We start from the raw sequence: 26,634 nt of genomic DNA on the forward strand, positions 1-26,634 counted from the left end.
TGAAGTTCTAAGATCTATTATTTTTAGGAACCTGACGTTTCAAGATCTAATTTTTAGAAACCAGAAGTTCTAAGGTCGAATTTTTAGGAACTTGAAGTTCCAAAGATTCAATTTTTAGGAACATGAAGTTCCAAGATCGTTTGGTTGACTATATCGACTTGGTCAGGTCCAACCCATAAGGACTGGTCCGGTTTTGGCCCATTATGTTAGAATTTGAAGTTCTAACATAAATAAAGACTTGAAATTCTAAAATCATGTATGTTTAACTCCATGTATGTTTAATCTGTTACAGGCCAGTGATAGTCTAAGGGTTGTCAATGGGGCCAAACGAATGAAATAGAAGTCTCTTGGAACACCTCTACACTTTTTCTATGATTTTCGAGACCTAAAATTGAAGTTAGAACTCTGTGAAGTGGTACTGTTGTGATTTGGCTGGCAAAAGAAACTGGGTTGGCGAGTTAACCTGACATGTGGTTTGGCACATGTATCCGGTTGCCATAACTTCTCTTGCCAAAACCCTTTCGAGATGTCCCCCGTAGATATAGGCAAATTTCCAAACCGCATTAAATTTTGGTCTCACGCGTATTTGTCTTCATTTTATTTTTCACTCTCTAAAATGAAGATTTTACTAATTAAAAAAAAAGGAGGTCAAGAAGACCGACAAGTCAGCAGAAAATTAAAAACAAAAAAAAAATCCGAAAAAACAAACCACACCTAAAGTGTCCCGATATATAATATCTCCCCATCTAGCCACGAAAAGATCATATCTTATACTCCTCACGCCCACTTAAACTCTACACCAATAGCCCATAAAATTTGCAGGTATACCCTCTAAACAAATTCCCCAACAAGTAGCAAACGGAAGCAAACCCCAAAGTCGCCTGCCTCTAGATGAGAATGACCCTGATTGCCACTTAGTAAGAAGATCCACCAACAGACCAGGACTAACTCACGATAACCCAGACTCTCCAAAAAACACAAGACCAAACTTTCCATGAGATAAATAGCACAGCCATGGTTGACCCACTCTTCCAAACTAGAAAAAAAAAAGGACAAATGGACTGATGTAAATACCAGGGAAATTCTTCCTAAGATTTTCTACGCCTGTTTGTCTTTCTTTTGCAGTTTATTATGTTTTTACAGGTTCGGTTATGTGTTACAATGTTCATACTCCATTGATAACAACATTTTGCTTTTACATAGGAGGATTCAATAGAACACCTAAGCTGCTGGGTGTTGATTTTTGTTATGGTAAATATCACGCAAATTTAAAATTAAGTATGAAATTGTAAGCATTCTTAAACTACGTAAAACCCAAGATTTTAAAACATGTTATCTATTCCAACAACGGGATTATTCTCGAAGAGAAAATCTTCATGGTACACTACAAAATGGCCAAAACAGCTTAGCAAGAACTATTTATACAAATGTTAACAAAGTGAGAACTTAGTGACAAGCGAAAAAACTTACTTAGAATCCTCTTATTCATTCAAAAATCTAGTCTCATTGGGGATTAAAACAATCTGGGAGGGCATAACGAATTAATGCCACATTACAACAACAAAAACCAAAATATTCAAGGATTAAATCTTTTCCATGCCTCTCCATCAAGCACAAGTATTTTTCCACTTGTCTAACACTACACTGACATATTGAAACGAAGTCGTCTATAACCAATAATGCAATCAATGATACTAAAAACATATTAAAACAAACATCAAAATTACCAATCGCCGCAACAAAATCAACTCTTCACTGCATTATCCTCCTCTTTAGACTCCGGTCCAACTTTGGTCATCCCCAGTACATTATCCGCTTCAATTTTGGCCTTATTCCTCTGAATAGCTGCGGCAACTTCTTGCGGCATATACTTCTCATCATGCTTAGCCAAAACATCCGTAGCGGAAAAATAACACCCTAGCTCCATAGCCTTCTCAGCAAACTTCTTCCCATTGGACGCACACTCATCTTTACTCTCCTCATTATGAGGCTTAATAAAACCTTCAACAACAACAGAATGTCCTTCTCTAAACAAATCAGGTAAAGAACCTTGATATTTAACCAAAATATCGGTCAACAAATCGGTAACTATAAATTCCATTTCAGGTGACGAAACGGGTTGTGTGACACTATTTTCAAGAACTAGTCCACCTAGTCTAAACTTGTTTTTTGATGGGTTAGCGTTAAATTTTTCTAAAGCTTCGGAGGGAGTGACGTAGAAGACAAGTTGGTCTTGGAAATTGTTTAGAACTATTATTATGAAGCCGGCTATGCAGCTGAATGTTAGTGCGTATGTCCATAGACGCCGGTTTTGGAGTTGACGGGCACGTAAGCCGATGTTTTGTTTTGTGGACCGGGTTGGTTGACGACCAAGGGTAGAGAGGAATCTTTGGAGGGATGGAGATGTTGGGGGTATTTTGGGGACGGAGTGGAAATGGGATTGAGATTTTAGGGTGTGGAGTAGACGAGAATAGTGGCGGAGACGAAAAATTGAAGACATGGTGGTGAGTGTGGAAATAGATGTAGCTGCAGGAAGCCCAAAAAGTAATCCATACCTATCCGACAAGGATGCTGCCTCTCCCTGCAACAATAAGGTAAAAATAATCAAAGGATTTAGATGGCAGAAATTTAAATTTACTGTGACATCTGACATTGAAAAACAAATCCCAAGATAATATCCTACCTGCAGTGTCATATAGTGACCACCTCTCCTAAGAAAGTTGATGCCTACTCTTTCGGTTTCTTGTACACCAATGGTATCTAAAACAGCATCAAATTGTCCTTTAATTGCCAATTCAATATCCTACAAGTAGGTGTACTTGTTAGTTGAAACTTAATACTCCAGAACTAAGAAAAAGAAGGTGAACTAATGCCCAACTATCAGCTACAAGCAGTAAGCTATGAAAAAACATATGAGACACACAACTCCACTCTCATTACCTCAGCAGTATAATCAATAGCTTGCTCAGCACCAGCTTCCAGAACACGATTTACACTTCGACCACCACATGTAGTTGCTACACGGCATCCCGCAGCTGCTGAAAGCTGAATTGCAGATAAACCCACTGCTCCACCACCACCAAGCACCAACAGTCTTTGTCTGTTTTAGACAATATCAGATAATAAAGAGTAATACGCAGAAAAGTACTTGCCGACTCAGAAGAAACTCCTTTATTGAGGACAAACTAATGTATCAAAATTCAAAAACAATAATAGAGGCATCCAAATTGTGAGGATAGACGCCAAGTATGAATGTAAGACATACACATGATTTTAAGATATTAAATACCAACACGCCTGGCGTATCAAAACAAGTATATCAAAGCAGGTTTAAATTATTATATCCACTGATTAGGGTCAAAAAGTAAATAAAAATTCCACTGGTTTAAGAAGTATGTTGGCGTAGTTTCAGTGGAGTATAAATAAAAGTATTAGTAGATATAACCAAGCTTTAGGATGATCAGGTATATAAGGGTCCTAAAAGAACAAAAATAGGATAAAATGGTATCTAACATGAGTACTTGTTTTTTTATTTGGTATAACTATTACCCAGACCGAGATAGAGATAGAGATGGAAATTCATATTCATTAGATAAGTGATTGTGGATCTGATCTTAGTGGACAACCAGATTGGGACGATCAGGTCGGTTGAGGGTAGCAGAACAGCAATAGGTGGATTGCCATTCTAGCACTGTTTGGGTAAAGGGCAGGGGTGCTCTTTCCCTCTCACCAGTACTTACTATAAGAAGTAGGGGCGGAACCGGTTCAAACCTAATATCCAACACCCGCTTTTGAGTGAACTCTTGGACGAAAGGGGAACAAGGCCTTTTTCTCTCGTTTACGGGACCAGTGTCGAAGGAAAGGATTGTAGCATTCTCATGCTCGAATGAATTGACATTTGTGGATGGTTTTCGGGATTCTTCTATCTTAGAACTACAGGATCAACTACTCCGGCTTTTAGCCTTTGGAACCAGTGTCACTCGCCCATTCAAACTCTTCCGTACTGCTTCGAACTCTTCTGTCCTTCCCATCTAAAACATTTGAATCAGTGAATCCGAGGACAGAGACCTTGCCGCTGCTTTATTTAAACAGCTAAGATGACGTCTAAGACCGTCTCTTCTTTTCCACATCCTCATTCCTCCTTGGGACGGTCCTGAGACCATTCCTTTTTGCTCGCCTAATAGTAGTTCAGTCTCTTTCCCCCCAAGGAAAACCCTTTCCAGATGGAGTAGTTCATCTGTGTCTTGAAAGCCCACCCTAAATATAGGAGTTCCTATCTCTACTGCCTATCCAGCCCGAAGACTCTTATTCGTGGTGGAGTGCTTCAAGTAGGATCCAGTCCCATCCCAGCAGTGAAACTCCTTCCTGACCCGGGTCACTGCCTCTGAAGCTGGAATGACTGCCTACCCAGCAAACTATGGCTTCCAAGCCGTAGTTTTCATGTTGGTGCACTTGACGGAACTAACATCTAAGCGCCGACTAAGTCTCATTCCGTTCCGGAAGGCTTGTTCTGGCCCCCGGGGAGCAGGAGCGCACTTCCGTTTTCTATGCTGGGGAGGGGATTGAAGCTTTGATGGCAAGTTCTACTTCAGTTAAGGTTTAATCTATGAAGCATGGATACGCCAGTAAAGGTGAAGTATCGGTATCCGACACGGATACGCCCCGATACGTGTCGGATACGCGATTTAAAGTATCCGAATTTTATAATTAATTTCTAATTTCCGATACGCAGGGGATACGCGGAGGACACGCCGGGGACACGCCAGAATAGTAATCTCACGCATACAAGAAATTTTTGAGAGAGAAAAGAGGACAGTTTAGTTAGGTTTCAGTTCCTCCTCACACTTTTCTTATATAGGAAAATAATCAGTTTACAATATAGAAAGCCCAAAAAAATCCGGTTCGTGGGGGGCCCCTTAATCCCCAACCCCCCACGAACCGGGGGACACTCCACCAGCTTCCGCTGGCTCCGTTCCCCTTCTGTGATGGCGAAAATATATATATATATATATATTCAAACGTGTTCATGACGTATCCGTATCCTATATTTTTGAAAAATGCCGTGTCTCCGTATCCGTGTCGCGTGTCGGTATCCATGCTTCCTAGGGTTTAATCCCAGTTTGACACCGCACCCAATCGGAGTGCAGGAGATGCACTCCATTTCTTTGGCTCTGCCATATATCTGTCTAATAAGGAAGGATGGTGTGGTGGCCCATCACCCTTCGAGTCTCAATGTTCGCAAGATTTTAATCGAGTTGTGACATGGAACATCTAACAAATACAGGGGTGAGAGCTGCTTAACCTACCATTTGTTTAGTTCACTTAATATGTCAAAAATGGCTGCCTTTGGGCCCTTGCTACCATGGGCTGGACTGGAGGATTAGAGTCAAGGCCCAAAATATCGAATTCGGTGAATATTTCGGTGTACCCAAAACCGATATATATCGGAGATATCTCTTTTTTTGTTGACCAGTCAAAATTTTGTTTTGTATGTTGATATATCGAAAATATCGTTAATTATATCGAAAATATCGTCAATATATCAGTCAAAGTCAACAATATCGGTCAAAGTCAACAATTTATATCGTATATATCGGTCGATATATATCGTTATATAAAAAATTCCGATATATATCGAAAAAAAAGGATTCAATATTCAGTGGATATATATCGAATATATCCATGTCGGTGTACCAAAAAAACGATATATATATCAGTGATATATCGGATATAGGATATATCGGCGATATTTTGGGCCTTGTTTAGAGCAACAAAGATTAAGATGTGGAAATAATAGTAAGTTCCATAATAGCTAAAAACATAAATGAGATTAATGCCACATATTTATTTGTTGAGGTGGACAACTTAAATGTATTTGATATTATCAGTTCAAAAGGACAACTTAAATGTATTTGATATTATCAGTTCAAAGGGCAACTTAAAATGAAAATTAATTAATGGTACCTTCATTTCCGTAAGTACCCAATATTACCTAAAGAGCTCAGTGCTCTGAATTTATATATTGAGGTAGCCAACAGCAGCATACCAATAGCCTAAAAGTATGGGTTTTGCAATATTACCTAAAGAGCTCAGTGCTCTGAATTTATATATTGAGGTAGCCAACAGCAGCATACCAATAGCCTACAAGTATGGGTTTTGGCTTCAAGAATAATACATCCCATGGATCTAAACTAACTCAGCTTCTCCTGGTTGTGCTCTTAGTGTGGGAGTGTTCATCTGTCTCCGGATTTCGGTGGACAAGTCAAAAAAAAACTACTGTAACTGTTCGGAACCATTTATCTGAGAACACCACCCTGCATACAGATCTACATCTCCATTGCCAATCGGTTGACGACGATCTTGGCCCTCACATCCTCGTTGACGGTGAAGAATTTCTATGGAGGTTTTATGTAAATATATTTGAAACTACCCTCTTTTGGTGTGACATGTCTTGGCTAGACACAGATGGTCATCAGGTACAATGAAGTTTTAATGTATATACAGCTAAAAGAGATTTCAGAAAAGAGAATTATTTTGATTGTATTAGGAATGTGAGAAGGCAGGGAATATTTGATGGATATGGACAGGAATTGATGTTTACTTGGCCAAAAGAATGAAAGGAAGACTCCATGCTGGGACTCTGTAATAGGTCGAAGTGGGTGAAGCTCAGCATAAATAAAAGATAGTTTCTAGCAAAAAATCTTACATAAAATAGTTTTACATTCCAAAGTAATAACTTACAATGTCTGAAACTCTGAATCATATTACTTTTCCTATTCCTTTTTCTTATTCTGAAAAATGGGCAGAACTCCAATTTTACGGGGTGAGTCATTCGTCACCTTTATCACGCTATGTTGTCAAGGCAGGGGGGCTAGGCTCCCCAACTGGCGCCTTCACAACACCTTTGACAAAGGCACAACGATTTTCATTAAATTGGCGACTTCGAGCGCCTAGGCAACGCCTTTGACAGCATAGCCATTAAGTTGCAATGCTACAAACATCACCACAAAACGTATCAACTACTTATCAGATGCATCAAAATGGAAAACTGTGTATTATTAGTAATTCAGAATAGTGAGAGAAAATCCTCATATTTACCAAACCATAAGTCAAACTATGCCCACAATGAAGACTTAAACATACCCCTCAGCAATCCTAGCAGTACTTTTTAGAGCACGCCAAGCAGTCAATGCAGAAAAGGGAATGGCACTGGCCTCCTACATTATCAGACAAATTTTTATAAGAAAGTCATCTTCTTCAGTAAAAAAAATGAGGATCTAAGGAATACAATGTCGCAAATTGAACATGCAAAGTAATATATACCAATCCAGAAAAAAATTTATCAATGAAAAAGCATAAGTTTATCAACTGCAATAAGTTTGCATTCATAATCTACTTTACATGTCTAATGTACCAGGGTGAAAAGTGTTACGAAAATGAGTATCCTTGAAGAAAGAATTATGGTAACTATGCTAATGCAGTCAAAAGCACGCCTAGGGCAGTCTAGACTCAACCTAGCTCTTGCACTAAGAGGACTTAGAGTTGCCACACCTCACCCCTAGTGCAGGCACCTAAGGTGCGCACAGGCAACAGTTGCCAAGGCTCAACCCCAGCACTTAGCTTTGGCCTGAGCCTTTAATTACATAGAACTATCCTATACAAATAAACATTTTCAGTTTTATCAGCGTCACAATCTAAATCCCTGGCGAGGGTGGGAATCGAATCCAATACCACCCCATCTACAATACTTGTAACAACAATGACCCATAGGAATTGAGGTAAATTTGGTAAATAAGAGAGCAATTGGCTGGGTATAATATATGTGAGGAGGGGAAAACTGCCTTTTACAACCAATGTTTTTCAATATAGTAGATGGCACTGCCCTTCCATTTTCATTATGCCATGTACAGAAACAATGGCTCCAAAAGTTCAGGTAAGGCAACTCTCCCCCCTTCCCAATGGATCCGCCACTAAAGAAGTGCCTAGTTGTGGCTTTGTCTTCCCCTTCGAATTTTGACCACCAGCAAGGACTATCTCCCTAGTCTTCTCTGCACATGGCCGAGTAATGAAAAGAATGTTAATTTTCTTTTAACTCTTGTTGGAGCTATAACTAAGCTCCTTGTTTATACTCCTCAATATTATGTTATGTTATCATTGCAACTCATCCATCTAAACATTATATGTAGTATTAGGACACAAAAGCATGTCTACTACTTCACTCGATGTGCATTCTTGTAATAATACCATAAAATGGCAATAACAAAACATTAAAGATTTATAAAAATACAGTGATAAGCCTTCTTTCTCCTTTCATTTCTTTCTTGGGACTTTTAGAGAACTTTAGTTTATAATAAAAAGGTGACGAGAGTACGATGAAGAAACCAACTTAAGAAATTCATCTACGTTAGCAGTATCTTTTGCTACTCCACATGCATAGTGAGGCTACTTTTGAGTTTATTATTTCTTTTGAAAGTTAGAACGTTATTATCTAATCCCTTCAATTCTCTATTCCCCGTTGAAGGTGGGCATCGAACCCAAGACCATGGGTGCTGCCTCCCAAGTCTCGACCAGTAAGCCATAGTGTGGTTACTTCTGAGCAATTCTTTTTGTTTGGCAGGAAATGTCTCTCGCTCTCTCTCTCATTTTTATTTTCATTCTTAATGGAAATGCATCTCATCAACAGGGCAACTTTTTGGGTGAGAGAGTACAGAAATGATCGATCTCTTTCCTTTTTCTTTCTCTTTGTTGTTGCATAGGTGGGGCATTATGTTCTTCCTTGAAGGTTACATCTACATTAGAGCACAAGTCTCCCATTTTTGGCATAAACAATAAATAAAAATAAACGAGTAGACCCATCCAAACAATTTCCTACGGAAGTGTTTATGAAAGAGACTTGCAAAGTACATGAGCTGTTGTGGCTTGCACCCATTCCCTCATGGGGAGCTTGTGAATTCGAAAACCACTAGCATCATCTATGGAGTTTAACTCATGAAATTAATTAAGCCCTAAATGGGTATTCAAGATAGCTTCCCGACAGTGTTTCCCTAGAGTTGGTTACGGTCGATTACCCTTCGGGTTGGTGATGATAGCATTTGGGGCAGGTGCATGGTCATGTGGATTCTTAGGTGGACCTAAGCAAAAGTACGCCGTCATAAATGTGGCTCTTGCGTTAAGTGGAGATGATGAAACTACATAAATGGCAATGATATGTTTTATGTTTCTTTCTTTACCACCTAGTTGTTTAAGTTGTAAGCAGCAACCTCTAAATATAAGTAGGTTCAGGTAAAAGATGACACAAATTTAGACAAGTCATATGAGATACAAGTAGATGTTCCACTCTTCCAATTATACCGAACTGAAGCAGATTGATGCCACTTACAATGGGCTAAGGCAGACCTTTAATATGACTGTCGGCATGAGCTGTATGTAGGGTAGGGAACGGGTCGGGTTCAGGTCGGATATGGCTATATCCGAATCCGAACCCGAACCCGAACCCGAATAGTTTGACAATATCCGAACCCGAATCCGAATCAAACCGAAATTTAACCCCGACCGACCTGATCAGATAACACTAAAAATTCAAAAAAAGCCCAAAAATTATATCCGAACCCGAGTCCGATATATCCGAATCCGAACCCGAATAAATAAACGAATATGAAAATCGACCCGAACCCGAACTATTCGGATTCGGGTCAAACCCGACCCAATTCCCTGCCCTAGCTGTATGTGAGGTGTATTGATTCTGTAGTCTGGTAGATTGTATTTTAAGTATAGGAATATTTAGTTTACCTTAGATAGGTTGTTTCCTTTCTTTGAAGATGTAAGTATATTTATATATTGCCTCCTAACTTGGAGAAGAATATACAAGAGAATTATTATATGCAAAACCCTGTTTGACATGGTATCAGGAGCACTTCGATACTGAGCGAGTTGTGTTTTTTTTCCGAACGGCGTAAACCTGTAGTGAGTCCGATGGCCATCACTACAAGCAAATCAACCAAACTAGTCCCAACACCAGCACCACAGATCACTGTCCATCAAGACAACTCTACGTTTCCTGCTAGTATTACACTCGATGAAACCAATTACTCATTATGGTCCCAACTTATGGAGATGTGTATTGGCGCTCGCAACAAAGTTGGATACCTCACCGGAGAAACAAAAAAACCAATACTTAGAAGATCCAAATCTTGGAACATGGATTACTGAAAATCGCAAAGTCCAAAGTTGGCTTATTGACTCAATGAGTCCGTCGTTGATGCAGCGATTTATTCGTCTTCCCACAACCAAGGAAATATGGGAGGCGGTATCAAAAACTTTCTATGATGGATCGGATGAAACCTGTATTTTTGAATTGAATCAAAGGTCCTTTAATACCATGCAAAGTGGTCGACCATTGTCAACCTACTATAATGAACTTGTTGCTGTTTTCTAGGAAATTGATCACAGGATTATCTCTCAAGAAGGAACTGTTCAAGGGGTGGTCCAGCTGCATTCTGCCATGGCTAGGCCTCGAGTTCATATATTTCTCAGTGGACTTTACTCCGAATTTGGTCAGGCCCGTGGAGAAATCTTACGAAAAAACACAAAACTCGATTTAGAGAGTACATATGCATAGGTCAGGAGAGACCAACAGAAACAAACTCTAAAGCACGGACGCACCTACCAATGGGCTGTGTCCGCGTCGGACGCGGCATAGACACGGTCAAGGCGGTCAGGATGCGGTCAACATGGTCAGGACGCGGATTTTGACCCAAAAAAATAAAAAATAAATCAAAATAATATTAAAAAACTCAATTTTTTCATTTTTTGTTTTGTTAAGACTTATGACATGTTTTTAAAGTTTGATTAGGAAATATTAAACTTAATTTTGTGGCTATTTATCTTTAATAGTTTTGAATTTATGAATGTTGATACATTTAATTTAGTTTTTAATATTCAATTTATATAAAATAAAATTATAAATATTAATTAGTTTCCGTGTCCTTTGCCGCGTCCGCATCCTACCTTTTTGAGATATAATCGAGTCGCCACGTCTATGTCCGCATCAGTGTCCGCGTACGTGCAACATAGGAAACAAACAATGGGAGGTTCCCATCCAATCTTTGAAAACTCGGCTATGTTGGCTAATCATACTCGACAAGGACCATCATGGGGCTCTTCAAAGAATTGTAACATTCAAACTACTGGTAAATCTAGTGGCCTGGTATGTTCTCATTGTGGTGAAACAGGTCATTCTAAACAGCGATGCTATGAACTAATTGGCTATCCTGAGTGGTGGGACTTTCACGAAGAAACCTCGAAAGAAAATTGCAAGACAAGCTATGGTGGCATCTACCGATGACGATCCATCACCACCCACCGCAAATGTTGCTCACCCAGGCGTTGTTGGTAAGGCTTCTGTATTCTCTACAACTTCTAAGAATAATACTTGGATTATTGATACAGGTGCATCCGATCATATAACTAGGGATTCCAGTCAATTACAATTTTGTTTCCCTTCTCCTCAATCTGTTATCTCCACAACCAATGGTAGTACCTCTCCCATTACTGGAGAGGGTTCTATCATCTTATCCACTACTCTCACTTTAGATACGGTTCTTGTTGTTCCATCCCTTGAATATAATTTGTTATATGTTGGCCAAATTACCTCCACCCTTGCTTGTACTGTAACATTTTGGCCATTTTTTTGTGTTTTTCAGGACATTCTAACTCAGAAGATTCTTGGTTATGGTGTTAGACGAGGTAAACTCTACTCCTTGGAGTTAACAGAAAATGGGGGGGGAAATTCAGTCAGGCAAATCAAACTAGTAGCAAAGAGACAGCTCGAACAACCATATGGTTGTGGCACCAGAGACTAGGACACCTTTCTTTTGGTTATCTGAGGAAGTTAAAACCACACCTTTTTTCAGTTTTGAATGATTTAGATTTCAAGTGTGACACTTGTGAATTGGCTAAAAGCCATCGTATTCCATATTTACCAAGTTTGAATAAAAGTTCAGTACTTTTTGCGGTTATTCACTTTGATGTTTGGGGTCCTGCAAAGATCCCTTCTATTTCTAAAGCCCGTTACTTTGTTACATTTATTGATGAATGCACTAGAATGACTTGGGTGTCTGTGCTTAACAGAAAGGGTGATGTATACACAACTTTTTAGGAATTTCATAATATGGTTAACACCCAGCCACCCAGTACCAAAAACAAATTGTCTTCCCATAGATTGTCTCAATCGTATACATTTACATAGATTGAATCCGAAAGCCACGACCAAGTACCCAATTAGCAACCATACATCTTCCCATAGATTGTCTCAATCGTATGCATTTACTGTTAATCAATTGTCCACTGTATCTATTCCTAGTAGTGTGCAGGATGCATTAGCTGATCCAAAATGGACAAAGGCAATGAATGAGGAAATGGAGGCACTACAAAAGAATGCAACTTGGGAACTTGCCCCTTTGCCCAAAGGAAAGAAAACAATTGGATGTTGATAGGTGTTCACGGTGAAACTTAAAGCAAACGGTAGTATTGATAGGTATAAAGCGAGGTTAGTTGCAAAAGGGTATACACAAAGGATCGGTTTGGATTATCAAGAGACTTTTGCACCAGTGGCCAAGATCAACACAATTCGCATTCTTATATCTATAGTAGCTAATCGGGATTGGCCTTTGCACCAATTTGATGGCAAAAATGCATTTCTCAATGGAGATTTAGAGGAAGAGGTCTACATGGATTTGCCACCTGGAGTTAAACATAGTTCCTCATGTAGAACTAAAGTTTGTAAATTGAAGAAGTCAATTGTACGGGCTGAAACAGTCACCAAGAGCTTGGTTTGGGAGGTTCTCTTTTACAATGAAGGCATTCGGCTATAAACAAAGCAATTCATACCATACTTTGTTTATAAAACACAAAGAAGGGAAGGTAACGGCTTTGATAGTGTTGTTGATGATATGGTTCTAACAGGAGATGACCCATGCGAAATGAAAGTATTACAAGAGTATTTGGCTACTAAATTTGAAATGAAGGATCTTGGACAACTCAAATATTTTTTGGGAATTGAGGTTGCTAGATCGAAACGCGGAATTTTCCTTTCACAACGGAAATATGTGCTAGATCTTCTGACTGAAACGGGAATGTTTGCGTGCAAACCAGTAGAAACGCCTATAGAGATGAATCACAAGCTTGGACTTTTTCTAGATCAAGCTCCAGCAGACAAAGATTGTTATCAAAGGTTAGTTGGAAGATTAATCTATTTGTCACACACGAGGCCGGATATAGGCTATGCCGTGAGTGTGGTAAGTCAGTTCATGCATGCACCAAGTGAGGAACATATGAATGCAATATATCGGATCTTAAGATACCTGAAGAATGCTCCAGGAAAAGGACTCCAATTCTCAAAAAATGATGTTTTCAACATTGAAGGATACACCGACTCTGATTGGACAGGGGATCAAACAGATAGAAGATCCAAATCTGGGTATTTTACTTTTGTTGAAGGTAACCTTGTAACCTGGAGGAGCAAGAAGCAGAAAGTCGTGGCCAGATAAAGTGCAAAAGCTGAATTCCGTGGTATGGCTCATGGTATATGCGAGTTGTTGTGGATCAGAGGTGTCTTAGAAGACTTGGGAATTGAATATAAACAACTTATGACTCTTCATTGTGATAATAAGGCAGCGATTGAGATTGCACAGAATCCTGTACAACACGATTGCACTAAACATGTTGAAGTTGATCGTCATTTTATCAAGGAGAAACTCAATCACAAGATCACATAGTTTTCATTTGTCCGTTCTGAAAGTTAGTTAGCCGATATGCTCACAAAAGCAGTTTCGGGAAGGGTGTTTCATAGTATAATCGACAAGTTGAGCATGATGGATATCTATGCTCCAACTTGAGGGGGAGTGTGAGCATGAGCTGTATGTGAGGTGTAATATATTAGATTGATTCTGTAGTCTGGTAGATTGTATTTGAAGTATAGGAATATTTAGTTTACCTTAGATAGGTTGTTTCCTTTCTTTGAGGATGTAAGTGTATCTATATACAAGAGAATTATTATATGCAAAACTCTGTTTGACAATGACAGAAGACAATAATGGCTTTTTTTCCAGGGATAGAAGACAATAATAACTATCTGCGCAACGAAAACAATTTCAGGATAAAAGGGAAAAGAGAAGAAAGAAATTGTAAAAAAGAAAACAAAAGAAAATGATGAGAAATAGGAAAGACCAATTGACTATACATTCAAAATAACTAGCTGCCAAGGTTGGAATATTAAAAACCAGCAAGTATGCGTAAGGAGCCAACATGAGAGTCACTACTCAGGCTTACCACATGTGAAACCGAAGATGGTTTTGGCTTAAGTTCTTCCCCATTAAGAATGGCATAATCAGCATATGTACCTCTCGCAGCAGTCGGATGCAATGCCCCAAAAACATCTTGGCCAACATTAAGTGACCGAACTGAGCCACCAACAGCTGCAACTTCACCACTAACATCGCGGCCCAATATAAGTGGAAGTAGTGGTCCAAATATTGAACGACCATAACCAGCTCGCATCTGAAATTAAAATGTTTCCAAAGGTGAACACTTGTCTGTGCAATACACATTCATATCTATCTATTATTATAAACTGAAAAAAAAAAACTCACGCGAGTGTCGAGTGGATTGATGGAAACGGCACGTGCACGAACGAGGACATGATGAGGTTTGAGATCAGGGATTTGAACATTAGAACGAATTTCAAGAACTTCAGGTCCACCAAATCTAGGAAATACGACTGCTCTACAGCTCGTCACAATACTTCTTTTACTAATTACTAATCCTAATTTATTATTATTACTTAATGATGATGGAAAATGGCGCAATTTAGCATTGATATACACTAATCTTCTTGAAGAAGACAGTCTCCACATCGGCATTTTGTTTGTGTTCCTTGGCCACTAACACTAATACCAGACCGACTCACTTTTTTTACTTACTATTTGAAACTACTGATGTCTCAAAAGTTTTAATCATTGATTTACATAGAGATACGTATCCGTGTGTATTCCAATACTGGTGGACCGAAGGACCGAACCAACTTTTGACCCAATTTACCTTTTATAATTAAAATTGGTTTTTTCAATTTTCTTTTATAACTAACTAGAAATAATATTATCTTCTCTCATCGTTTCTTTTTTCTCTAAAACTGATACCAGGTTATCTATTTTCATTTTATTAACAAAATTTGCATTAACATAAATTGTCACTTTTTATTGAGAGTGACAGGGGAATGGTTGAGAACGTAGAATATCCTGCATTTGAGGAGCCTATATAGCCAACTGTTTTTAGAGCACTCCCAATGCAAATCACTTTGAGAGAAAATAACAACTCGTCACTCTTATTGAGCAAAAACAATGGCACAATACAAGGGCGACAATGAGAGTAGTTTTTCACTAAGTTATAATTAGAATAGCACTTGCTACTAAGATAGTTGCTGATTTGTGATTTTTGGACGGAACTTTTTATTCCGTTTCAAGTCATTTTTTTTTTGTCGTTCGGACGGGATGTTTCATTCCGTCTCGAGTGTTTTTTCGATTTTTTTTTCCTTTTCCGGACGGTATGTTTTCATTCCGTCTGAAGCGTTTTTTTTTTCCACATTCAGACGGAATAAAAACATCCCGTCCGAAATTTAAAAATCATCTCTGCATTGTGCAACTCCTAACAACTTCTCACCAAGAAGGTAAGAATGATGGGAAATAGTCTTATGTGGAGATAACAAGTTGTTGATTGCATTGGGAATGCTCTTATGTGCCTAGAGTTCATCCATTGCTAGCAACTGTAATAGCACTTGATAGAACTAATCATCGCTATCCAAGTTAGGCAAACACACTAGAAACATGCATGGTTGTTAGCTCACGTTACCAAACTCAAGCATTTTGTGATGGTTATAAATGAAGGTTTCTCTTTGATATATATATCAGCCCAGCTCCTAAAGAGATCTTAAAATAAGTACCAAACTAAATACCAAATTTAAAACAATCTACAACTTCACCTCAAAGTTAATTAAAACCTATTTTTTTGTGAATATGATCTAGTGATCTACTAACCATAAAGATCATCTTTACAAAAATTCAACTCATTTGTTATTATTGAGATTTGGTGGTGATTAATTGTTCTCTCAAATGACATCGCAATCATTTAATGTTGATTAATAGAGAGAGAAAAAAAATAAAGAAAACAATTAAAAAGAGAAAGACAAGACTAAATTGTCAACGAATTATGTGGTGAAATAAGAAAGAAGAGCATGAAAAGAGAACGTAGCAGTGTGGTCATTTATAGCGTCCCCTTCATTTGGGGTTTAAAATCACTCCATGTGTTAGCAAAGTCAAAAAGAGAAAAATCAATTGAAGTGAAAATGTTATCGCAAACATATTAGTATATGCAATTTTTAAACTCTCCCACCATAAAAATTCAGACCATTGGTATCATCACCCAAAGGTTTTACCGATTTTGCTAGTCGGTACCTGCAAGATCACAACTATTGCCAAATATATTTCTAATTTGTTTTCAATTGAAGGTCCCTTACTCCCCGGCTGTAGAATAATTAAAAATAGAATGGAGTTGGAAACCATTGGAATGGAATCCACTATAATAGTATTCAATTCCAACTTACAAAATGTGTGTTTGGCAAACATTTATAAATTATCAGAATTCAATTCTCACTTAAATTTTTGTGTTTGGTTGTCGTATGTAATCCTTTAACAAACTCCAACTTTTAGTTTATTTGATTTTTCCCATTTTTGGATTAGAAATAAAAAACTGATTCCCATAGTCTAGATCGAATTCCATTGGATTAACATGGGTCTCTCAAAGACTTAATAAATAAAAGGAGTTGGAGTCCGTTTAGAATCCAATTCTATTAGATTCCATGCCACCCAAACAGGACAAAAGTGGGTGGTCCACCAAGAATTCTAGTTAATTCTACTCCTCAAGTCCAATTCTTGGGTAAACAAGCGCACTCTAAGGTAGTGAAAATTTGAAAAGGTATAGTATGAGGAATTTAAGACAATGAGTAGTTGCCTTAAATTCCAACTAGTAAATTGGCACGAGCGTTGTGCCTGCAAAATTATAAGAACAACAATAATAATAAAGATTTCAATAGTTGTCACACCCCGAATTTCAACAGAATTCGAAAAAACATTATTTGTTCCCGACTCTTCGATCTCCGAGGTGTGACGCACTCTCAACTCCCAAAAACCCATAAACAGTTTAAATAATGCGGATAATTAAAAACCAGTAAAAATTTCAACTTAAACAAAAGTCATCTCCATTACAAAAATTTACAAATGAAAATACAAAAACATTGTCTAGACTGAAAATCTATATCACCTTAAGGGAAAACAAAATACATCCTGAAATGCAATGCTAACGCAAACCACAAGCATCAGCCAACCTTCTTCAACACTAAACCTGTCAAAACTTATCAACTATGTTCATTGAATGAACACACCCGATAAGCAAACATGCAAATCGGGTCAGCATTATAAACAATGTTGGTGTGAGTAGTCCTAAAATACAACATATAATATACATATATATACACAATCCATACGGTAGTTAGTTCCTCCACCGAGGCGCCTTAACTTTTAACGACTAATACAACATCCTTAAGTACAATAATCTAGGCAGGTAGTTCCTCCACTGAGGTGCCTTAACTTCCCACTAACCACACCACAAACTATACGCATCATAAATAAGGCATGTAGTTCCTCCATCGAGGCGCCTTAGGTTCTAACTAAACAAATAACCAACATATTACCATAATTATATTATTTAAGGTTTTCTTTGTGTGTCCCTAAAATCACGTCGTATCTATGTCTTACCTAGTTTTCCTGGCTACCACAATCGCTACCCAACGCCGAACATGTACATCCACATGCCTCCCCTTATATAATGTACCACTCCGTGCGTAACCACCCTGAGCGGGATGCCGCACACCAGGTAAATCCTCACACGGAAGCCATTATATAAGTAATGCCACTATTCGGCATAAAATATTGCGCATCTCGTTCTATTTTGCGAACGGAATAATCAAGCCACTATTCGGCTACGATTGCCCAACACATGGGTCAATCAACATCTCATATATATACAACATCTTATATATCAATATCTTATATATCAAGCCACTATTCGGCTACGATTGCCCAACACATGGGTCAATCAACATCTCATATATATACAACATCTTATATATCAACATCTTATATATCAAGCCACTATTCGGCTACGATTGCCCAACACATGGGTCAATCAACATCTCATATATATACAACATCTTATATATCAAATACGCCCACACAGGACAGATCACATGAGTTGTGGTAGTCAGGTTCTAGGATTTTCGTTACGTAATTTATTTAGGTGTCATACATTTATGACTCATAAACGTTTCACTATATCATGTGCATGTCAAATACATTATTGCACTAAGCCACAATATTTAGAAATGTCTCGAATATATCTCATAACCATTTTCATTCTTTCACGTGCCAATATATTATTGCACTAAGCCACAATCCCGTAGGCAAATATTCACCAATTGTTTCGGCAGTTAACTGCTTCAACACAACGAGAGCAATGGTAAAAAATGCACTAAGAAATAGAGGAATTTGATGTTGGGGGAGATGAAACTGAACCAAATAATGGCTGCCTACGTACCCAAGATCTATTCTCTAGGGATCAAGTTTCCACGTAATTCCTTATGAAAAATAATGTGGTATTTATATAGGTAGAGTAGAGAGTCCTTGTAGCTCAAGTAATCTTGTTGCTTGAGTAATTGTGATAGAATATAACTGTCAACTGATAATTATCTTTTGATAAGAAATGAATCCGGACATAAATCAATGTATATTAGCGGCAAGTCATGTGGCTAAGGTTCACTTTAGACACATGAGTTAATGGGCATGTACATTAATCCATGATATTGCGAATTGGGCTTTAGCCCGTTGATTAAATGAATAAAATAGAGACCCCTACTAATGGGCGTTTGCACGTGTAGGTGGGGGTCGAACACCACCCTCTTTGTCATGCGAACAAAGTTCATGGCAAAGCAAAAAAGAAAAAATTCAAGGAAAGCGTGGAAGAAGAAAAAAAAAAAGCGGAATGATAACAATGTTTTTCGTGTGAGCGTTAACGATAGGAAAATGGACACTCGAAAAAAATTCGTGAATTATCGGAAACGAAATAATGGCATATTAATGTAGACGGGATGCAATGACGTAGTAAAATAAAAGATGGCCGAAAATGCACTGAAACACAGAAATAAAATTGCAAAATAAACTGATTGCCGAAAACTGTACCGAACGTATCACGTAACAATACGAAAGTTGATTACGACGATGCGTGCCAGCGGAATAGCGATACTAGGAATAGACCATTTGAAATTAAACGTAGGGGTAATATAGTAATATAGTAATAACAGGAAGTTAAATACTAATTGGACTCAAATGTTTCGGATGAGATAAGAATTGAGAGTAGAGATGAAATTGGAGTTGGAGAAGAATCCCACCAGCACTGGAAAACCCGCTCGTAAACCTATATAAGTGCTGGGGCCGCACATCCCAATCCATAAAACCACTTTACGCTCATCCAACAAAAAAAAAATTGACGTCGCACAAAGCTCGTCTTCTTCCGTATTACTGCTGCTGTGTGGCGCCTTCTATCGAACTAGCAGTGTTCAGCTCATCTTGGATCATCGGTAAGTTAAACTTATACTCCTTATACTCAGCTATAGCAACAGTATTACCACCAAAGGTCCAATTACTAGCCCAATAGGATAGGCTAAAATCTTCTTCTTTGCTCTTTTGTCAATGACGATAATGGAGAAACGAACTCGACGAAAAGCCGCAGAATTATTTTTGGGCACGAAACTAACCCCTTTTATCCAGAGACTTAAAGTAAGCAAAACGTCAAGGGGGAAGGCCTCTTAACTAAAGTGTGCATGTGAGGCAAGCCACCAAAGGGAGAAGGTATTTTGGAAATTGGAATTAAATTAGATCATTAGAATTTGAATTTGTGTGGGTGACAAACAATGACGTGAGGATGTATTGAAAGGTGAAAACCAACTTGAACTTGGAAAGGTTATTAGTGCAACCTGAACTTGGACTTGGGTTTATAATGGGACGTAAAATAAATTGATTTGGGAAGTAAAATAAGTGTTGGAAACTAACAGACTTGTATATAGATGAATTAAGACATGGCAAGTCAGGATGTCGCAAGGAACATTACTTCAAGTTTCGAATAAATTGCATGTTCCCTCTGAACAGTAGCCAGTTGAAACAAATTTTAAAGCATCTTTTGCTGGGATTTCTGTTGAATTTTATGTGAACGATGAAGATGAGACAGCTGGATATGGATGGCAAAGAAGATAAAATAAAAAGAAACCAAAACCATGGCTGCTGCATACCAAGTTGGAAGAAAGCATTCTGGTGAATCAAGATTTAGAGAAGAAGGCGAGATTATTGACGGTACGGATATTTCGTCAAAGGATAAGAGGAAATCTGGTGAGATAAATCGAAAATCATCATCCCAATATCATCCAACTTATCAAGGCCTAAATTTTCGTAGAGTAACCAAGGGCCAAGGCGTATGAATTAATACCTTGTGATGGTGATAGGGAGAAAAGTTGTGGAAGCAGAGATAGGGAAAGAGAACGGAGAGAGGGAAGGCATGGGAGTCGGGACTGCAGTGAGAAGGACAGAAAGAGTGAGCGAGGGAATCTTGACTTGGAATTGAAGCTTTTGTCTAATTGGACGAGATGCTGAAGAAATTCGAACACATCCTCGTCGCCACGGCTGGTATCATTGCTCAGGAAACTGCTGGTGACGTTACGATGTGCGGATACCCGGCAGATGAAACGAGCATGGTTTTACAATTAAGTCCGATGGAATTTCTTTCTCTCTTGTGAAATGTCGGTAATTTCCAATTGGATATGCAACTAAAGATTGGCCGACATAATCTAGGTCGGGGATTGATCGGGTTTCAAATTGGATCTGCTAGGATATTAAGCTCAAATTATTGAGTTTCTATAAAATTAAATTTGGCTGTCGAAGAAGACTAAGAAAACGGAGAAAAGTGCGAAGAATATGACAAAGCGATTGTCGGAAAGCGGATATGTTAGTATTTGTTATCGAGTTATCTTTAAAAGTTTGGTTATCCGAAAGATTGACGAAAAGTTTATTCTTGTCGTCGCCTTGAGGTAGAAAGCAATGATACGACGGAGAAAGAAATTCACAAAAGACCCTTGAATAAAAGTTTCACTCCGCGATGATCTCAATGCCTTGGAAAAAAAAATAAATAAGGTGAAAATAATTTTCAATCCGCTCGGAAAGTTAACGTAATGCGAATTTTTTGCCGCACGGAGAAACGACGGTAGTACGAGCAAAATATATTCACAAAGAGTCGACAGAGAAAAGTTTTGCGTAACAAGGTGTCAATTAACGTCGTAGAAGAATGAAATAAGCTGAAAGAAGGTCCGTTGAGAAATATCAGCTCAATGTCTTATAGCGCTGTCGGAAAGTTTAACTCGGAAAGATTTGCCTGGAAAAATCGGCTCAATGCCTTAGAAAAAATAATGAAACTGTTGGAAAAGTTCAATTCGCTCGGAAAGATTCGCTCAGAAAAATCGGTATGAAGCTATTGAAATTGTTTGCTCGAAAAAAAAATTTCGTAGAAAGATCGGAACAATGCCTTAGAAAAAATAATTAAGCTGGCATATAGTTTCGCTTGAAACGGAAAGAGTTGTAACGAAGTTGTATAAGCAAAAGCGATAAGGAACCATTGGTTTTCCCAAACCAATGATTATGTGATTGTGTGAATGTAATATCATAGAACTAAAAATTCTTGTGATGAAAATAAAAATAAAGTATGGGTTTGCTATTGAATATTGTTATTGTGGATGATAACATACCAGCAGAAAACCGACAATGTTGTTGATTTATGTAGTTGAAATAAAATAGAACGAGGCAGCCCCATGTAGAGAAAACGCCCCCAATGCTAACTTAACTTCGGCAAAATTAGACTAAGCGAGTGTAAAAACGCGTTCAAACTTAAGCGACAAAGCGAAACGCGGTGACTTAATCGGATATTGTCGTAGTGATAGTAACGACTAAGCGAGCAAAAACCGTTCGAACTTAGGATCGACGGGTTAAACGCGGTAACCGTCCGATTTTGTAAATAGCGATAATAACGAACTAAAAAAGCGTTCAAATTTAGACTGACGAAGCTAAACATGGCAATTTCGTCAGATTTTGTTGTAGTGATAGTAATGACTAAGCGAGCGTAAAAGCGTTCAACTTAGACTGACGAAATTAAACGTGGTAATTTCGACAGATTTTGTCGTAGCGATAATAACGAACTAAGCGAGCGTAAAAGCATTCAAACTTAGACTGACGAAGCTAAACATGGCAACTTCGTCAGATTTTGTTGTAGTGATAGTAACGACTAAGCGAGCGTAAAAGCGTTCAACTTAGACTGACGAAATTAAACGTGGTAATTTCATCAAATTTTGTCGTAGCGATAGTAACGACTAAGCGAGCGTAAAAAACGTTCAAACTTAACCTGACGAAGCTAAATGTGGTAACTTCATCAGATTTTTTCGTAATGTTAGTAATGAATTAAACGAGTGTAAAAACGTTCAAACGTAGACTGACAAAGCTAAATATGGTAAATTCGTCAGATTTTTTCGTAATGATAGTAATGAATTAAGCGAATGTAAAAGCGTTCAACTTAGACTGACAAAATTAAACGTGGTAATTTCGTCAGATTTTGTCATAGTGATAATAACGAACTAAGCGAGCGTAAAAGCGTTCAAACTTAAACTGACGAAGCTAAATGTGGTAACTTCGTCAGATTTTTTTCGTAATGATAGTAATGAATTAAACGAGTGTAAAAACGTTCAAACGTAGACTGACAAAACTAAATGTGGTAACTTCGTCAGATTTTTTTCGTAATGATAGTAATGAATTAAGCGAGTGTAAAAACGTTCAAACGTAGACTGACAAAGCTAAATGTGGTAACTTCGTCAGATTTTTTCGTAATGATAGTAATGAATTAAGCGAGTGTAAAAACGTTCAAACTTAGACTGACGAAAAGATGACTGCAAAAGTGATGTGTCAAGCCCTTCGGCTTCTAACGGGCGGGCGGAGAGATAAGCCAATGAATCTGCATGACATAAGTCATTTCGGGGTCTTTGAGTGATAGAGATGCTATCAAATTGTCGAGCAAGAATATGTATCAAACTAAGATAAGCCGCCATACGCTCATATCTTGCTTCAAAAGACCCACCAAACTTATTTGCAACAAGGCGAAAATCCGTGTATAACTGGAGCTTTCGCGCCCCCAGTGTCAAAGTTGTTCTCAAGGCACAAATGGCATCCTCATACTCGACTTCGTTATTTGAAGCGGCGAAGCCAAGTCGCACAGATTTCCCAATCTTTTCTCCGCCGGGTTTAACAAAAACACATCCAATTCCTGACCCAGATTTACTATGGGAGCCATCCGAGTAAACAATACATAGATCAATGGGTTTAGGAATTGTGTTTTCAAGTTGGTCTTCATCGCCCCCAGTTATTGGCGGCAGAATGTCTTCCATAGATTCTTCCTGGCGCAAAAAATCGTCAATAGGAGAATCATCAATCGGAAAATCAGCTACCAAAGAAGCCAGATCGTGTCCTTTTTCAGTAGTACGACTTCCAAAGACAATGCTATATGCATTAAGATAACTTTCCCATTTGGCTAATCTACTTGATTCTGATAAAAAAAGACGGGTCAACCATCATCAATGAAAAGAACAGCACTAACAGCTTGAGTTGTAGCTGCCAGATATATGCCACTAGATTGACCCGTTAAAGGACTTGTCAATATAGGAGGACTGGCCAAGTATTTCTTCAGTTGTTGCAATGCCATCTCACAATCAATGTTCCAAGTTGCCGCCCTCTTTAAAGTCTCTACGAGTCATGAGGTATCCCAGAAATTTTCCAGAAGAGAGGCAAAAAGAACATTTGGCGAGATTGAGTCTCATGTCATACTTGTTAAGCCTATAAAAAAACAAGTTAAAGTTTGGAAAGATGATCACCCGTATCCTACGATTTAACGACTATATCATCGATATAAGCCTCCATTATTTTTCCCAGCAGATCGGAAAAAATTGTATTGAAGAGTAAAATCCATTTCACCCGAGAAGATTTAAACGCATGAGGCGCCCCGGTCGAGCCTATGTGGAAGATGACACCTGCCATTACCTCTTACAAGAGTTAGAGATTTTTAGGCGGTACACTTTTCGGTCCGTGGAGATTGTCTTTTTCTTTCGCATTGTAACCAACCTATCTAGGTCGGTAGTTTGCACGGGATTGTGGTCTTCCCTCTAGTTGCTTCGTGACACCTTCCATCCCTACCTGGTCGGACTCATGCGGGATGAGTTTTTTTTCTCAAATCGTGTGAAGGTCGGCCTTCCTGTCCGTCGGTCGGCCCGGGATTAAGGTTTTCCTTATATTTTCTTCGTGGCGCTTTCTTCGGAGGCATTTGTATCGCCGTTTGCGGTAGCGGCGGCCCGGTGTTTACGCCTTCCGAACCTAGTAACAAAAAAGCACGTAACTTTTGTCGCGTTGTTGCTTGATGTTTAGAAGTGAGTCGATATCCTTTGGCGTCTTGCAATTGTGGCGGAAACGATTAACAAACTGATTTTCTAGTTCATTGAATTGGTGAATTGATCTTGAAGGCAACTCATTAAACCAGGGTAATGCTTCTCCCTTTAGAGTTGATGGAAATAGCTTACATATGAGGGGATCATCTCCACCCCATAACACCAACTTATTTTTGAACGATAGAACATGCAAGCCGGGATCTCCTTCCGAGGCTCATCATAAAGTTCAAAATCTAGTTGTTTGAAGTCGGGATGGTGGTAAGCTTCTTGAATGTCGGCTTAAAACTTATCAAATGCGCCATCATTGACCGTCAAGTTTTTCATTTTACATCCCTTGACTCTCTATCATTAAGTTCTTTTTACAATCAACTCTTTTTGTTGTTCGTTAGAGTTAAAGTATTGGCTCGAACAATTTGGGCCCCGATGGTCGTGCCCATGTGGAGAAGGATACCTTCCATTATCTCTTATTGGAGTTAGAGACCTTTGGCGGTACCCACGATCAGCTCCGACCCGGTGATTGTCTTTGTCTATCCTCGTAACAACCTGTCTAGGCGGTAGTCACCCTTGGGCGGGTGGTCGGAATATTCATACCACTTCTCCATGTTTTGTTGCTTTTGTGCGGGATGCCGCCTTCCAGTCATGTCGAACATATCTCGGGCCGTCTTCCCCGAAATTGCTTCTCGAGGTAAAATCTTCTGTTGAGATCGGACATGTCAGAGGGTAGTAGTTATCCCCGCAATCCGATTCTCCCCATAAATATGGGTAATAGGGTCATTACTCCTAGGCGAATGCGGTTGATTGTTTGAGAAATAGCACGCGTTGTCGGAGGACGACGAAGTGGATCGTCAAGACGGTCCCATACTGGAATGGGCGGCGCCTTCGCGGGTCGCCTTGATGTTGTTGAATTTGCGGAAGATCGCCCAACGGCCTTTGCCTCTTTGCCGGCCTTCCTTCTCAAGTTCCTATTTAAATTTTTGACTCGTCGTAACTCACGCTCAACCGTATTAGGGGTGAATTGGAACATTACTATCACCTTTTCCGTTAGTTGGTGTGAGAGTAGTGTCCACGCCCATATCTATGTCAGAAGGATCGACATATAGCTTGCACGGGCGGACCGGAGGAGGATTACTTGACTTGTCGATTTTCTTGTTGCAAAGGTGTTAGGGTTAGTCTTTGCCGTTTATGCGGCCTTTCGATATGGCCGGAGGCGGTGGCGGTTCTTACCGCTTCTGATCGGATGTTGAGAATTGATCCTACCACTAGGATCAACTTGATTGTTCAATGGTTCTTGCATTGGCCGATTTGAATTCGAGGGTTCGCGAGTATTATTAGCGAGGAGAAATATGTCGACTATTTGGTCCGCTTCTTGTGCTTACTATCTTGATTGTTTCACGTGATAATGAATTCTAAATTCCCCACGGGCGAGCCAATTATGTTTTTGGCAAAGAAGTCGCTTCAACACAACGAGAGCAATGGTAAAAATGCACTAAGAAACAGAGGAATTTGATGTTGGGGGAGATGAAACTAAACCAAATAATGGCTGCCTACATACCCAAGATCTATTCTCTAGGGATCAAGTTTCCAAGTAGTTCCTTATGAAAAATAATGTGGTATTTATATAGGTAGAGTAGAGAGTCCTTGTAGCTCAAGTAATCTTGTTGCTTGAGTAATTGTGATAGAATATAACTGTCAACTGATAATTATCTTTTTGATAAGAAATGAATCTGGACATAAATCAATGTATATTATTGGCAAGTCATGTGGCTAAGGTTCAGCCTTAGACACATGAGTTAATGGGCATGTACATTAATCCATGATATTGCGAATTGGGCTTTAGCCCTGTTGATTAAATGAATAAAATAGAGACCCCTACTAATGGACGTTTGCCACGTAGGTGGGGGTCGAAACACCAATCATATACTACCTCATAGTAGCATCTCACATATATA

The 26,634-nt window shown here is 38.8% G+C and overlaps 1 protein-coding gene across 2 annotated transcripts; it reads right to left on the reverse strand.

Moving 5' to 3' along the window:
- Positions 1 to 1,450: 1,450 nt before the first annotated feature.
- Positions 1,451 to 15,003, reverse strand: LOC147499732 (uncharacterized). 2 transcript variants are annotated; one of them, XM_086561524.1, is made up of 7 exons: positions 14,649 to 15,003; positions 14,329 to 14,556; positions 7,144 to 7,217; positions 2,941 to 3,100; positions 2,684 to 2,803; positions 2,556 to 2,581; positions 1,870 to 2,001 (listed from the first exon to the last, which is right to left on the reverse strand). In XM_086561524.1, exons 1-7 carry the CDS (start codon positions 14,916 to 14,918, stop codon positions 1,992 to 1,994), a joined length of 888 nt encoding a protein of 295 aa, XP_086417650.1. In that variant the 5' UTR covers positions 14,919 to 15,003; the 3' UTR covers positions 1,870 to 1,991. The 2 variants fall into 2 exon arrangements, with proteins under 2 accessions (XP_086417649.1, XP_086417650.1); XM_086561523.1 differs by having other exon boundaries at positions 1,451 to 2,581; positions 14,649 to 14,994.
- Between the last annotated feature and the right edge of the window lie 11,631 nt (positions 15,004 to 26,634).

Source organism: Coptis chinensis, chromosome 5, assembly GCF_015680905.1.
Source record: "Coptis chinensis isolate HL-2020 chromosome 5, ASM1568090v1, whole genome shotgun sequence".
NCBI classification, from domain to species: domain Eukaryota; kingdom Viridiplantae; phylum Streptophyta; class Magnoliopsida; order Ranunculales; family Ranunculaceae; genus Coptis; species Coptis chinensis.